Source organism: Sturnira hondurensis, unplaced genomic scaffold, assembly GCF_014824575.4.
Source record: "Sturnira hondurensis isolate 20B ecotype Veracruz unplaced genomic scaffold, ASM1482457v3 Scaffold0022319, whole genome shotgun sequence".
In the NCBI taxonomy this organism is placed as follows: domain Eukaryota; kingdom Metazoa; phylum Chordata; class Mammalia; order Chiroptera; family Phyllostomidae; genus Sturnira; species Sturnira hondurensis.
The window spans coordinates 324901-338062 of NW_028094950.1; the positions used below are offsets into that span (position 1 = coordinate 324901).

Consider the following 13162-nt stretch of genomic DNA (forward strand, 5'->3'; position numbering starts at 1 on the left):
ACATGCCTGCCTCTCAGTTTTCTGGGATGAAGGACACTAATGAGTAATCTTGGAGTCACTGCCCACACCAAAAAACCTCCCAAAAAGCTTTGCCTCATGAAACCGTCGTTTGGTCTAAGAAGGTAATGAATGTCTCCACAAAGAAGAGACTGAAAAACATGGGAATTATTTTTGGATTAGTCAGAATTTCTGAAACCTGCCTGTTCAAATGTCCAATAGATCGGGAGCCTTCAGCACCAGCACGTGGCGGTTCCTTAACTGTTCTACTCGTGGTTCGGGTGGAGAGAAGGCGTCCTGGGCTGCTACCCAGGCCACTGTTTGATTCTCAAAGGTGCCACGGGTCCTGATGGACCAGCACGGCTGACTGCTAAAGGTATTCATGTTCCCAGGAAGGAGCTGGGCTTTTTAAATGGGCCTCAACTTACTGAAATAACCACACTGTAAGTGCAGTTTCTAAAAACCACAAATTAAAAAACCAAAACCATAAAGAGTCCCCGGTATCCATAGAGACCTGGGGGCAGGGCTCTGCCTCGCAGGGCACACTAAGCGGGCATCTTTGAGAGAAGTCCCCATCCAGGGGTGGGACAGAGTGAGGTCCCGGGGTCTGAGTGAGTTTGTCCTGGTCGTGTCTGCCTCTCTGGTCTGGACAGTGTCTCCTCCCAGTCACACCACACGGGCAGCGGCAGCGCGCCCCCCTCCCCCCTGCTAAGTGTGTGTGTGTGCACCTTGTCAATCAATACTCTTCCTCTGCGGGCAGCTGGCTGGCCCATGCCCCTTTCGGGATGTGCTGTCCTGATCACCGTCCCCCAGGGCAAGGCCTGGAGAGGCCCGTGTTCGGGCCCAGAGCCGCGGGGAAGACGCCGGGCCTGTCCGGTCTGTGGACACAGAGGCGGCTTCCGGGATGAAGAGCTCTCAGCAGCGCTCAAAGTAATCAGAGGGCCCCGAGGGAGCGGGGGTGGTTTCTCAGGGGTTTTCCAGAGACAGTTTCTAGGGGGTGATGTGATATCTTGGTGATGCCTCTGAACCTCAGTTTCCCCACCTGGAAAGTGAAGACGGGTCTCTAAATGACCTTTAAGGTAATACTCACTATAGTGACATTCACTAGAGTGGTGGGGGAGGGGGCGGGAGTCAGGGGAAGGAGAGGGAGGGGTTGTTGTTTGGGGGTTGGTTCTCACTAACAGAGCGGGAGGAGAGGGGTTGATTGCGGGGTAGGGTGGCTGGGCTGAGATGCACCTAACTCAGAGACTTGAAAAGAAATAACTTGAAAACGCTGTGGAGAGGTGGGCTTGCTGTGAGGGCCAAACCTAAGGGCCAAGAAGGTGCAGAAGGAGAGGGGGCTCCGTAAAAAGGGGTGACTGATCATCTCCATCCTGATGAGAAAGAGGGGGAGATCCCCGAGGAACCCAGGTAGTGGACGGCAGGACTTCGGTGCGGTATTTTTTTCCTGTAATTCGAAAGGTGGAGTATGTGTGTTCTTGTGTGTTTTATACAAATAAGTCGTGATCCCTACAGAAAAGTCAGAATGCCTGCAGTGTGGCACTCGGGACCAAGGAGGTGACAGTGCCTCTCCCCTAGCCTGTCATCTGCTGTGTCCCTTTCAGGGGCACTTTGACAGGCGGAGTGAAGCATGACCAGGGAGGACCCCAGTGCGGTAAAGGATGAGCATCTGAGGCCACCGGAGAGATTTAGTCTGTAGCAAAGGAGATTCTGCCACCATCATAAATCTGAAGGGCTGTCATGTAGAACAGGGACCGGCTTCTCCCTGGGTGGCCCCAGAGAGCAGGACTATGGATGTTACAGGAAGACAGCTCTTGACCTTGGGACAGGATAGACCGTCCAGCAATCGATGGCTCCTGCTTAGTGCCCAGCGGTGAAGGGCAGATTCCTGCCTCTGCCCGATGGTTTCTGAGCTCCCTCCCAGCATGAAGGTTTCGTGGAAGTAAAGAGTTAAGCCCGTATACGGATGATTCTGATAAGGGGAAAATACAGTTGGTACGCAGTTAACAGGGAGCAGAGTGAGCAGCGTGTCGGTGAGCTGTGGTAAAAACGAGAATAGTGAACTTACGAAAAGTGCACAGGCAACTATAAACCACTGCGAGACCCACGGCCGAGTCACACACCAGTGGCAACCACATAGGACCTGTGCCGTGGGAGGGCTGTCCTGTCCATTTGTCAACTGGACTGCACTGCATCCCCCTTGGTTTCCTTAACCCCCAGGGCCTCCAGTGGTGGGGCCTTTAAGAGGCTATTACAGGTAAACGAGGTCATAAGGGTGGCACTCTGGCCCACTAGGACTGGTGTCCGTGTCAGCAGAGGAGAGGACCCCTGGGAAGCCCTTGGAGACACACTGAGAAGATGGCCATCTGCAAGCCAAGGAGACAGGCTGCACCAGAAACCAACCCTGAGGGCACCCTGGCCTTGGACTTCCAGCCTCTGGAACTGTGAGAAAATAAGTGCCTGCTGATGGCGCCCCCAGTCGGCAGTGCTCAGTCATGGCACAGCCGGCGGTGCTGGCCCCACAGACGAGGGTGAAGAACTAATATGCCTCTGCCTGGGATGTATGCACCCCAGGAGCTGAGGCCCTGGGCTGCGATGACAGCGAGAGGCCACTTGGAAGAGGCCAGCGGGCCAAACCAGCCCATCCCAGCACTGCGTGCGCTTGGCCACCCAGAGTGGCGCCAGGACAGCAGGAAGCCAAGAAGGACGTTTTCTTGGGGAGGCACTGAAAACCCTTGGACTTCCCTCTCAGGTGTGTGTTTTCAAGGAAAAGAGAATTACACTGAGAAAACAGGCAACTGGCAACTCTTTCGATAGATAACCACCTTTGGTTCAGGCCAGGTTTTTCCTTCAGGCAATTTACACAACGTTTTGCGCTCATAACCTACTATGCCGGTGTTATTTTCGCCTTTTATATATCTAGAATAGTGAGTGTGATCCTGAATGCAATGTAATTTCAACCAAATCGTTTCTCACGAAGCCAGGGCTGTGCTACGTTTTCTGGGGGTTTGCCGGCTGGTCTGGGGTACGGTGGGCTCCCGCCCCCATGGGCCCCGGCAGCCTCGGGGCCTCACTGTTGCCCGGCTCTCGGCCTCTTGAAGCTCATCCCCAAATACTGTATGATTTCACTTACATGTGGAATCTAAAAAGCCCGACACAAATGAACAAACAAACCACAATCAAAACAGACTCACAGAAACAGAACAGACTGATGGCGGGGGAGGGCCTGGGTGAGCAAGGTGAAGGGAGGTAAGAGGCACAAACTTCCAGTTACACAATAAAGGAGCCGGAGAGACGGAGTCCACAGCACCAGGAATACGGTCTGTAACATTGTAACAACTCTGCACAGTGACAGTTACGAGACTCAGTGTGTGATCACCCCGAAAGGGGGCACAGGTCAGATCACTAGGGTGCACACCTGAAACGAATACGCTATTGTGTGCCAACGATACTTTAATAAAAAAAATTTTAAAACCCCCAACCCCCGCCAAAACCCACTCCCAGACTCAAGACTGGAAAAGCCCTGGGGGCCGCCCGACGGGGCGTGCTTTCTGCAGCAAAGCTCAGGCAAGCTAGGTTGTTCGAACAGCAATTAGGCCTCAGGAAACTCGACCATCAACCTCTGTCACAAAAGTGGGAAGGGTTACAAAGACTTTCTGAACCCTGGGTGTGCACCCATTTCCCAGTCAGAGGTTTGTGGTGTGCCCCCACCCCGTGATTCTTAACCAGATCAGAGCCCCTGAAGACCCAAGGGCTCTTCCCCATGCAGGACCAGAACGGCCTTCGGGGCTGAGAAGATGGACTCTGGCCCAAGAGCACGCATTCCTGATGGCCAAGGACTCGGAGAATGGAATTCTCGGGGCCGTAAGTGCAAATCAGGACCTGAACCTCCCTCAAAGCAGGACAGAGCCCTGAGCCATCTGAGCAGAGGCATGTGTGTGTGCAACTCTGTGATAGATGAGTCTATTGAGAAATCATTATTCTGCGTCCCTGGCGCTTATCCCAAGCATTCTTCCTTCAGACTGAGCATTTGTAGAACTATCTGCCTTCTGCTTGCCTCCTCTCCATCATTCTAACTGCTTTGAAAGGCCCCTTCCCTGCTAACCTCTCTTCTCCGGTCCCTGTAGCACTTGTTGCTGGTGCCCTCTGGCCTCCCCAGGTGGAGTGCAGGCTCCTCGGGGAGAGGTCTGTCCCTCCCAGAACCTGGCACGATGTCTGGGACACCGTGCGCATCACTGCGGGGCCTACCTCCGGCAGGAGCCGAGACCTGTCTGAGCATGCCGTTGGCACACTGCCCTGATGCTTCTGCCTGGCTCGGCACACAGTAGGTACCTAATATACCACACACAGTAGTTGCACAATGAAGGCTTTTCGCATAGCAGCGAGGGAAGTGACATGACTCAGAGCCTCAGTGGCCTCTGGGCGTCTGTGGTCTTGAACCTGGCAGTGATCCCCTAGGTGCCTGCAGAGCCACCACTCCCGGGGGACCAGCAGGCTAGCACAGCATTCCGACCTCGAAGGTGCTCAGCCAGGGATCCTACACCCTCTTCACTCCGAGTGCTCAGTCCAGTGAGGAGAAGGCTGGGGGTCCTGGCTCTGCCTCTGTTCCGCTGAGCAGTGGGGCCCTGAGAGGGGTGTGCCCCGGGGGGCTGGGGTGTGGGGTCACCTCCCTCTCTGAGGAGGACACGGTGCCTGGGTGGTCTGGCCACCTTGCTGCGTCTCTCTGCTTGCCTGGTTCACTCATCATCAAATGATCTGTTAACAAAACCGTTAAGTCCAGACAACCCTCCAATTAACGATTTACAAACCCCTGAGGACGGAGCTCTGCGGAGGGCGAGGCTTTCTGCGGCAGAGCCCGGCAGGCACCGTCTGTCGGGTGAGGAGGAGAGGCCTGGTGCAGACGGTGGCTCTGATCCCAGAGGCTCCGACACACTCACTCCCTGGGGGAGGGGGTTGGGGGGGGTTGGGTGCTGGAAAGGGGAATGGTGGGGGAGGGGGCCTGGAGTGTGGTGCCCGATCTGTGGGGAGGGTTTCTGCCAATCACATCTGGGAGGTTATTTTGGAAAACCTTGTTTGGAAAACCATGTTTCTTCTCCAGGATTCTTTAGAAATGACTGGGGCGACAGAAAAAAGTCAACAGCTAACACTATGGGGGGGCTCTCTACGTGCGGGCGCTGTGCTGAGACCTTGGACATGTCGCTCCATCCTCCGTGCACATCTGTGGGGAGGGCACAAGCCTGTGTCCTTGCTGCGGATAAGGAAACTGAGGCTTAGAGACACCAGCTCACGAGAGCGCAAGTTCAGTGAGGGAGCGGGCAGTGGAACTTGAACCTGGGCTCCAGGTCGCCTTTTATGGTCCTAACCAATGCTCTCTGCCTGCAGCCTTGCTCGGTTGGTTGATCTGTCCCATCTACCGACGTAGCCCCTGCAGTGGCCTGGGAACCCTGCTGTCAGGCTGAGTGTTGGAGGGTGCAGAGATCCCCTGGGGGTAGTTAGGAGGAGCCCTCCCCAACAAATTGTTCCTGGAATTAGGGGGAAGATCCCAGCAAAAGGCATGTTGTTAGGGCCACACTGGAGGTCAAAGGTTACAATGGGAGCAGAAAGGCCGGTTTCTTCGGTTCAGGGGGCGCCCCTAGGAGCTAGGCGTTGCAAATATCACAATGTTAATGACGTGAATGCAATCTCAGACTCTGGAAGGCAAACTAGTCTCTGGCTTTGCCACATTTGAGCCCCTAAAAGACCACAGACACAGAAGGCAGGCCCTGGTACTGGTAGTGGAAGTAGTAATAGCAGACACTCTCACAGTGGTCACTGCGTGCCAGGCACCGTTCCCCAGCTTTGTGTGAAATAACTCGCTTAATCATCACAACAAGTAGAAGAAGCAGGTTCTATTATTACCTCCCATTTATAGCGGCAGAAAGTGAGGCAGAGTTTCAGATTCTGTGTGCTCTGGCCCTAGTATTTTGGTGGGGGTGTTTGGGTACAGGAGTAGACGGACTTGTGTTCCCAGGGGCGTGGGACAGGGATGGGGGCCGTGGGGGGCTGGCTGCAGACTGAAGTCCCACATCGGGCACCTTCCTACATGCCCGGGGCCCCTGAGGACAACCGGCTCGCACAAAGGGAGAGAAGTCACAGAACCGCGTGGGTCATTCCCAGCTCAGTGTGTCCTGCTTTCATCCATCACATGCTGTTCGGCCTCCCTCAGAGCCAGGCACTGGCTGGGAAGCTGGGGGTGGCATGGGAATTGTGCAAAGTTCTCTCAGGCAGGGCCCCCACCCCCGAGGCTCACAGTTCAGTCGGGAGAGCAACCCAGGAGAGGTTCTCTGCCAAGGCACAGAGCACAGTTGGGTGGGAGAGAACCCAGGGTGTGCAGTGGCTGCAGGGCAGCCTGGGGGCAGAATGACAAGAGATGAAGGGGGCCAGCAGGAGCCAGACCCTGGAGCACCAGGTCAGGGGCTGAGCATCTGACCAGGAGTGATGGGACTGACCTGTGTTTGCAAAGACCGCTCTGGCTGTGGCCTGGGCCTGGAGGTCACCAGTGCAGGCCAGGGGAGAGGCCAGTGATCCGGAGGAGGCAGGATCCGAGGAGTTTTCAGACTCAGTGCCCAGTGGGAGTGGTGGGGAAGGGTTAGGGTTACGGACAACTGCAGGCCGAGACTTTGAACTCCTGGAAGGATGTGTGACGTCATTTCTGAGCCAAAGCTGCAGGACAAGCAGGTCTGTGGGAAGACGATTTTAGTCTGGATGTTTTGAGCCCTCTGGGCCAACCAGGTGGGGGCAAATGGCTTTATTGTGAAGTCCCAGCTTCTTTCGGGATATTTACTGCAAAGGCAGCAGGGCGCCCTGGCACTGCAGGGGGCAGGGGAGGGAGATGTGAGGCCTATGGCTGGGGACCGCTGTCCTGAAAACCCCTGCCAGGAAGCTGATGTATCCTTCTCCCTTTCAGGGGAGGGGACATGAGGTCCCGTTAAGTGGCTTGATCAGGGGCTGCCAGCTCTGTGAACAAGCCTGGGCTTCTTCCATCTCTTCTGCTCTGGGCGGCGTGGGGTGCAGCAGGAGGGCCGCCTGGGCTTTCCAAGCCTTCACGAGCTTCTTTCTTGTGCTGAACTCTCCTGATCTGGGGCCACTGCCGACAGAACCCCAGTTTTCGGTGTCTGGGGTCCCATGAGAGTAGACGAGGGAACGGAGGCTCAGAGAGGTTAGGAGACTTGTCCCAGTCACACAGCAGTTCACTGTGCCTCAAAGTATCTTTAGCAGATCCTGTCTTTGCCAAGCAGGGGGCAGCATGAGGGCAGATGGAGCTCCATGGGGTGGAAGTCCAGAGGCAAGGAGGGGACGTGAGGGGGCGTGAGGGAGCATGGAACCACAGAAAGGGGCCATAGGCGTCCCGCGTAGGTGCCTTGCTCACAGCCCCTCATTCTGGGCCTACAAAACCTAAAGTCAGGACAGACACGCTGCCCCACTGCACGTCAGCTTGGACTTTGCTTTTGGTCCAGAATCCGTGGGAGCAGGAGGAGCCCGGCCTCCCTCTCCCCGGAAACACGGGTGGAAATACAACAGCTTTCCCTCGGCTCGCTACTTGGCCCGGGGGTCTGGGGCTTTACCAGGTCTCTAGCTCTGCTCTTTGCTATGAACAATCCTTTTAGAAAGCAAGGGGGCAGCAAGAATGACATCAGTAAGCCAGACCTCAGCTGTGACAGACTCAGCGGGGCCCGTGTGGCGCTGGGGCCGTGACCTTGGATGCGAGGGTTTCAAGGCCTGAGGTTGGCCACCACCTCTGCCCGTGGGTGAGCTCAGGGTCCCAATTCAACAGCAAGATGGATGGCTCTGGTGCTTTATAACAGGATACAAATGGAACTAATTCTTTTTTCCTCCCTTATCACTTTGCACGCATGAAATCTGTTTTAATTAGCTTTCAATACACAACCTTAGAAAAGTAAGAAATCCCACAGATTGCTCCCACCCCCACGATTCTTAGAAAAGAAAGATTTATCTTGTTTCTTAAGCAAATCTATATGTGCCCAATGCATTTAAATAACACTCATTAAAGCGAACCGCATGCGAGCTGCCTGCTAGTCACGGACGAGAGACAGTCGCTTGACCCTACTGCACATCAAAACGCATTTCCACGCCGTCGTTATTTTTCCACTGGTTCAGTTTTACATCAAAGCCCCCACACCCTTTCTGGGAAGGTAGGCTAACACCAATCGCCCCAACGGAAATTTTAGCTCATTTGATTGGAAGATAACTGCGAGATACAAAATGGGAAGTTTTAAATCAGTAATGAAGTCTAAAAATACTAGGGGCCCATCCCTCTGGCTGGCAAGGCCTGCTCTTCATGGATGAGATTTCTCCATAATTACTCAACCCCGTGAGAGCCCAGGTTGTCACGTCAAGCAACAGTTAGGGAAGTCGCGGACTTTAATGAGCTAGATCTCAAGGCGTGCCACGGTGCATCCTATTATAATGCTGGGCGAGGTTTCAGTCAGTGAGCAGGAGAAAAGGAAGGTTCCTTTTTTTTTTTTTAAGTGGAGTTCAGCCTAGTGTTGGTGCCGCCACGCAGGGCCTCCTGGTCCCCGCTCGGAGCTGGCTGGCTGTCATTTAGGAGTGGGAAATCCACTGGGCTCCGGAGATGTAAAATCCCAAGGGGCAGAATTAAAAGTGACCCAAATCCAAACCCACACGGTCTTGTCAGAAATATGATGCCCACACGGCAAGTTGCATAGATTCGGTTTCAAAGTTCGGTTTCTTATTTGAAAAAACATGCAGCTGTTGGACATTAGATCTGACAGACAAATGATAGCTTTAGCAATAGAAGCGTTTAGGATTAGAAAGGGAAGGAGACGTTACTTAAAGACAAACCCCAAACCCCAACAAATCCACCCGGGCCTGAGTTTGGAGGCATTTGTGTAGGCACGTTTCACTGTCTTTCTTCGCCCGGAACACGAGGAGCTAACTCAGCCCACGGCGGCTGTAAATGCAGAAGTGAGTGACATGCAACGTCTGGGGAAACATCCGGCTCTCCGGCCCACTCTGGGAGTCTGCGTGAGGGTCATCACTGGCCGGAGCTGGCAGCGGGCAGAGGGGAGTCCTCCCTGGCTCACCAGAGGGGGGTTGTGGACACCTTCTAGGGACACCCCACCCCTGGCCTCACCTAGTACTGAATCTACCCTTTAGGGCTGGAAGAGGGAAGCCCATCAAGGTCCCTCTTTAGTCTCCCTTCCGGTCCAGGGGCTGGGACCCACCCAGGTGCTCCAGCCCCACAGAGAAGTTACAGGCTGTGTCTCCATGACGACCGCTGCCGCGGGGCCAGCCTCGGCCAGCCTCTGCACTGTATCTTCCCGGTCGTAGGGAGTCAGGTGCCTGAGCATGAAGACACGGGCCTGTGCCTGGCAGCTTTGGGGAGATGGCTCCTGGTTCCCTGCTGAACCCCAAACGAGGGACTCCAGTCTAATCTGGGCCAGCTACCTTTCCACGCAGAACGAGTCCTTTTCCTAGATGCCTGTCTGAAACGCAGCAGGTCAGCAAGACCTTTCATCAGCCCCAGGAGGCTGTCGGGGTAGGGGCTACGCCCCCGGTGGTGGGGAGGAGGGAGCTCGCCCAGTGGCCCAGGCTTTGGCAAGGCCTCGAGAGCAGCTGGGACACCCAGTGCCCATTGTGTCCAGTTGGCAACATAGAACTGGGAGTAAGTTTTTGTTTTTGTTTTTTTAAAGGGAGAGACAGCTTCACCAAAACAATTCAAACAAAAAATCAATTTAGTCAATTAAAAAAAAAAGATCTTAAACAAAGAGAGAGTTTACCAGAATTTAGATGTAATTTCCTATCATTTTGTCATTTAAAACTAGTGCTGGTTTCCAAAACAAAGGCAGTCGGGGGGCTGTTAGGTTGGGAAGGAAACCTAGGGAAGATCTAGACCCAGCTTTGTGGTCAGGATGCTGGACGAGGCCTGGAAACCGCCCGAAAGGATGGAGATAGAGATTCATGAGAGCAGGTGGGGATGGGAATGGCTGGTTTGGAGCAAAGCTCTGCTAAGATCCAGGGCCCCTGAGATGCCATCCCCAGGGGCTATAAATAGGAGGCTGAGAATCGTCCTCAGAAGCCCACACTTCCTAGGTCCACCTACCCTCCCCTTTCAAAGGGTCCTGGATGCCAGACTGCCTACCATGCACACTCCTGCTGCACCTGGGTCTGGGCCTGGCTGCCTGTGTGCTGCTGCCCACCCACCCCCAGCAGGAGCAAGGCACCGCTGGCTGGAGCTCTAAGGGGCAGGTATATCTGGGGCAGGTGAGCCCTACCAGCCTCACATCACTGGCCCCTGCTCTTCTTCCTCACTCAACCTCTGCCTCCCCTGGTCCTCCCACTGGCTCCTGCATCCTGCTGGGCAGACCCCTCAGACAGACAGCAGAGTGGGGCCCATTGGCTGGGGCCCTGTGCCCTAACCCTCACAGCCAGAACCACTCCCGATGTGCTCCCTTCTCCAGGCTCTGTTCTCTAGGATCTGCCTTGAAAACTGCTGTGGACCCAAGCAGATGGTGGTGGTGGTGGTGGGGGGGTGATGGCTAATGAAGGTGGGGCCTGGAAGTGCTTTTCCAGACCCTCAACGAGCCACCCGAGTCCTTGAAACAAAAAGCCCACCTGGCTCAGAGTGGTCTGGGAGAGCCTCGAGGGCCTCAGTGACCACCCCGAGGGCCACCCTCATCCGACATCCCACCGCACGATGGACGGAGCTTGTCTGGAGAGGGACACAGGCAGTTCCTATTCTCACTGTCCTCATGGGTGGAAGATAGAGAAGGGCCAGAGGAGCTGTTCCATGGAACACTAAGGGCAACAGATGATTCCTGTTCATTCTGCACTGGCCTGGGCTTGGGGTCAAAGGTGAGAATGACCCAGGGCTTGGACTGCAGGCAAAAGGACCCTGAACTTGGCAGACTCTTCCCTCCCCTCCTCTTCTGCCCACTCACATTGCCCTGACTTCCCTGTCCGGTCTTCTGCCTTCTCCTCTGCGTCCTCTATCTGAGGCCCAGGGGAGGTCCCAGGGCAGCCTCCGGGTGGGAGCAGGGACAGGGTGGGGCCAGTAGGGTGCGGCTGGAGGGCACAGGCCACCAGGAACCACATTCCCGTCCATGCTCTGTTGTGGTGACCATGTGGGGAGGCACAGACGCAGGCACACAGGGAGCAGGTGGCAGCGAGACTTACCTTTGGGGTGCCCGGGGTCGGTGAACTCATACTTCCCCACACCAATGGTCCGCAGCATCTGCAGCCCGTGGGCTGAGTCGGTCGCGGGGGGCCCATTGGTGGCAGGGGCACTGCTGGGGAGAGTGGCAGATGGCTGGGCTGGCGGCGGCGGCGGCAGCAGGGGCCCTGCCATATGACCGTTGCCCACTGTGCTGGGTCCTGGGCGGGCCACCTGTCCCACGCCAGGCAGAGTGGAAACGGCCAGGGGCTGAGGGCTGGCATACAGGGCCTGGGCAGGCATGTTGACCACCACGCTGCTCAGTGGCTGAGAGGGCGGCTGTGGGAGCGAGTAGTGGCCCGGCATCAGCGGGAGCTGGGGCCCCACGTGTGGAGGCAGTGAGGGGGTCACCCCGATGACCGGGGCCTGGACGTTCACGGCCGGGCTGAAGGTGGGAGGCTGGGTCACTCCATAGGAGTGTACGATCAGGGCGGGCTGGCTCCCGGCGGCCGCCGTGGTCACCCATGGCCCTGTGCCTGCAAGGGAGATGGAAGAGAGGTCATCTGCGGTTTTCACGTTCACTCAGCCAACGCTGGCTGCCCCAGGCCCTGGTCTGGGCGCTGGGTCACAGAGGTGGGACCAGATGCCTGTGCCCCGGAACGCACAGAGCTAGGACCTGTGATTGCAGCAGCACGAGCCAGGGGGCGGGGAGGACTCGGAGGACGGGACGCAGTCCACTTGGGAGAGCTTGGGGGGCAAGAAGCAGAGAGAAAAGAGGAGAGACCTTCAAAGAGACCTGGCTTCAAGTCTCAGTTCTTGCCTGGGGCAAGTTGCTTATCTTCTCTGCGCCTCATTCTTCCCAGCTGTTGCATGGACCGAGCAACAGCTACCTCACAGGTCTCCTGGGAAGAACTGAATGAGGAAAACGTGTCTGGTGTGTGTTAAATGTTCCATAAATGCTGGTATTGGGCTGGTATTGTTCTTTCCTTTCCGGAGAATGCAGTCTGAGAAAGGATTTTTTTAAATTTTATTTTATTTATTTATTTATTTATTTTTTGCGGGAGCCTGGGGCTGGGAGGCAGACCTGGGGGTGGGCAGCGTGGGGAGGCCCGAGGGGCTGCTCCCTGTGGCCTTGCTGGGGGCCAGGTGACCTCTGCCTGGCCAGCCCTGGGGAAACTTGGGAAGACCATTTTGCCCCCAAAGGAAATCGTGGTTCGACAAGGCCCCCTGAGCCGAGCGGACATTGAGGTGACTCAAGCTTGAGAGTGACACGGGAAGATACTGACCATGAGGGGCAAGGCCAGTCTGGGTTGCCTTTGACCACATGAGTGTGGATCTAGGTCTCTGTCACCTGAATGTCACTGTAGTTGTCCTGATGACTCTCGAGTGGCAGCATAGATTAGGCTGAGGAGCTGAGGAAGGAGAGTGGGGGGCCACTCAGGACCCCAGCCCCAGAGCCTGGAAATTGGGGCTGGGAACTCCTCTCAGTGATCAGTATCTTCTGGTATCTTATTCCCTCACAGGAATAAAATTTCGAGGCAGGGGGGAGAAGCAAGATGGCAGGGCAACTACCCAACCACCAGAGGGCGCTGTCCCTGAGGATTAGTCCAAAGAGCACAGTGGACAGCCAGGCTTGGAGTCAGACAGACCTCGCTTTACCCTCCTTCTGCCCTCCCTTGCTGAGTGACCCTATGCACAAGTCCTCTCCCCCAAACAGTTTCCTCATCTGCAGCGGGACAGCAATGCCACCAACTGGACAGGGCTGCTTCGAGCATCGCGATGACCCAGAGCAAGGCACGGAAACCGTGGGCAACAAATAGTTCTGATTCTGATACTGAGAGAAGCCGGAGGAAGCTAGGAGCTGGCAAACGTCGGTGAAGGAGTACCAGCAGGATTCTAGAGCCGGCTGCTTGGGGGGACCGTCCCTCAGCCCGAAGAAGAGGAGGCGGTATCTCCATGGGCCGGCCTGGTGTCTTAGAGACAGGCCCGTCC

At 55.9% G+C, this 13162-nt stretch overlaps 1 protein-coding gene across 2 annotated transcripts in view; it reads right to left on the bottom strand.

Annotated features, from left to right (window-relative positions):
* Nucleotides 1–13162, bottom strand: part of KLHL29 (kelch like family member 29) — a 272918-nt gene that overhangs the window by 39613 nt on the left and 220143 nt on the right. For both annotated transcript variants that reach the window (XM_037035405.1, XM_037035407.1), the window contains exon 5: nt 11194–11706. In XM_037035405.1, coding sequence (XP_036891300.1) covers nt 11194–11706 — 513 coding nt within the window. The remainder of the gene's footprint in view (nt 1–11193; nt 11707–13162) is intronic.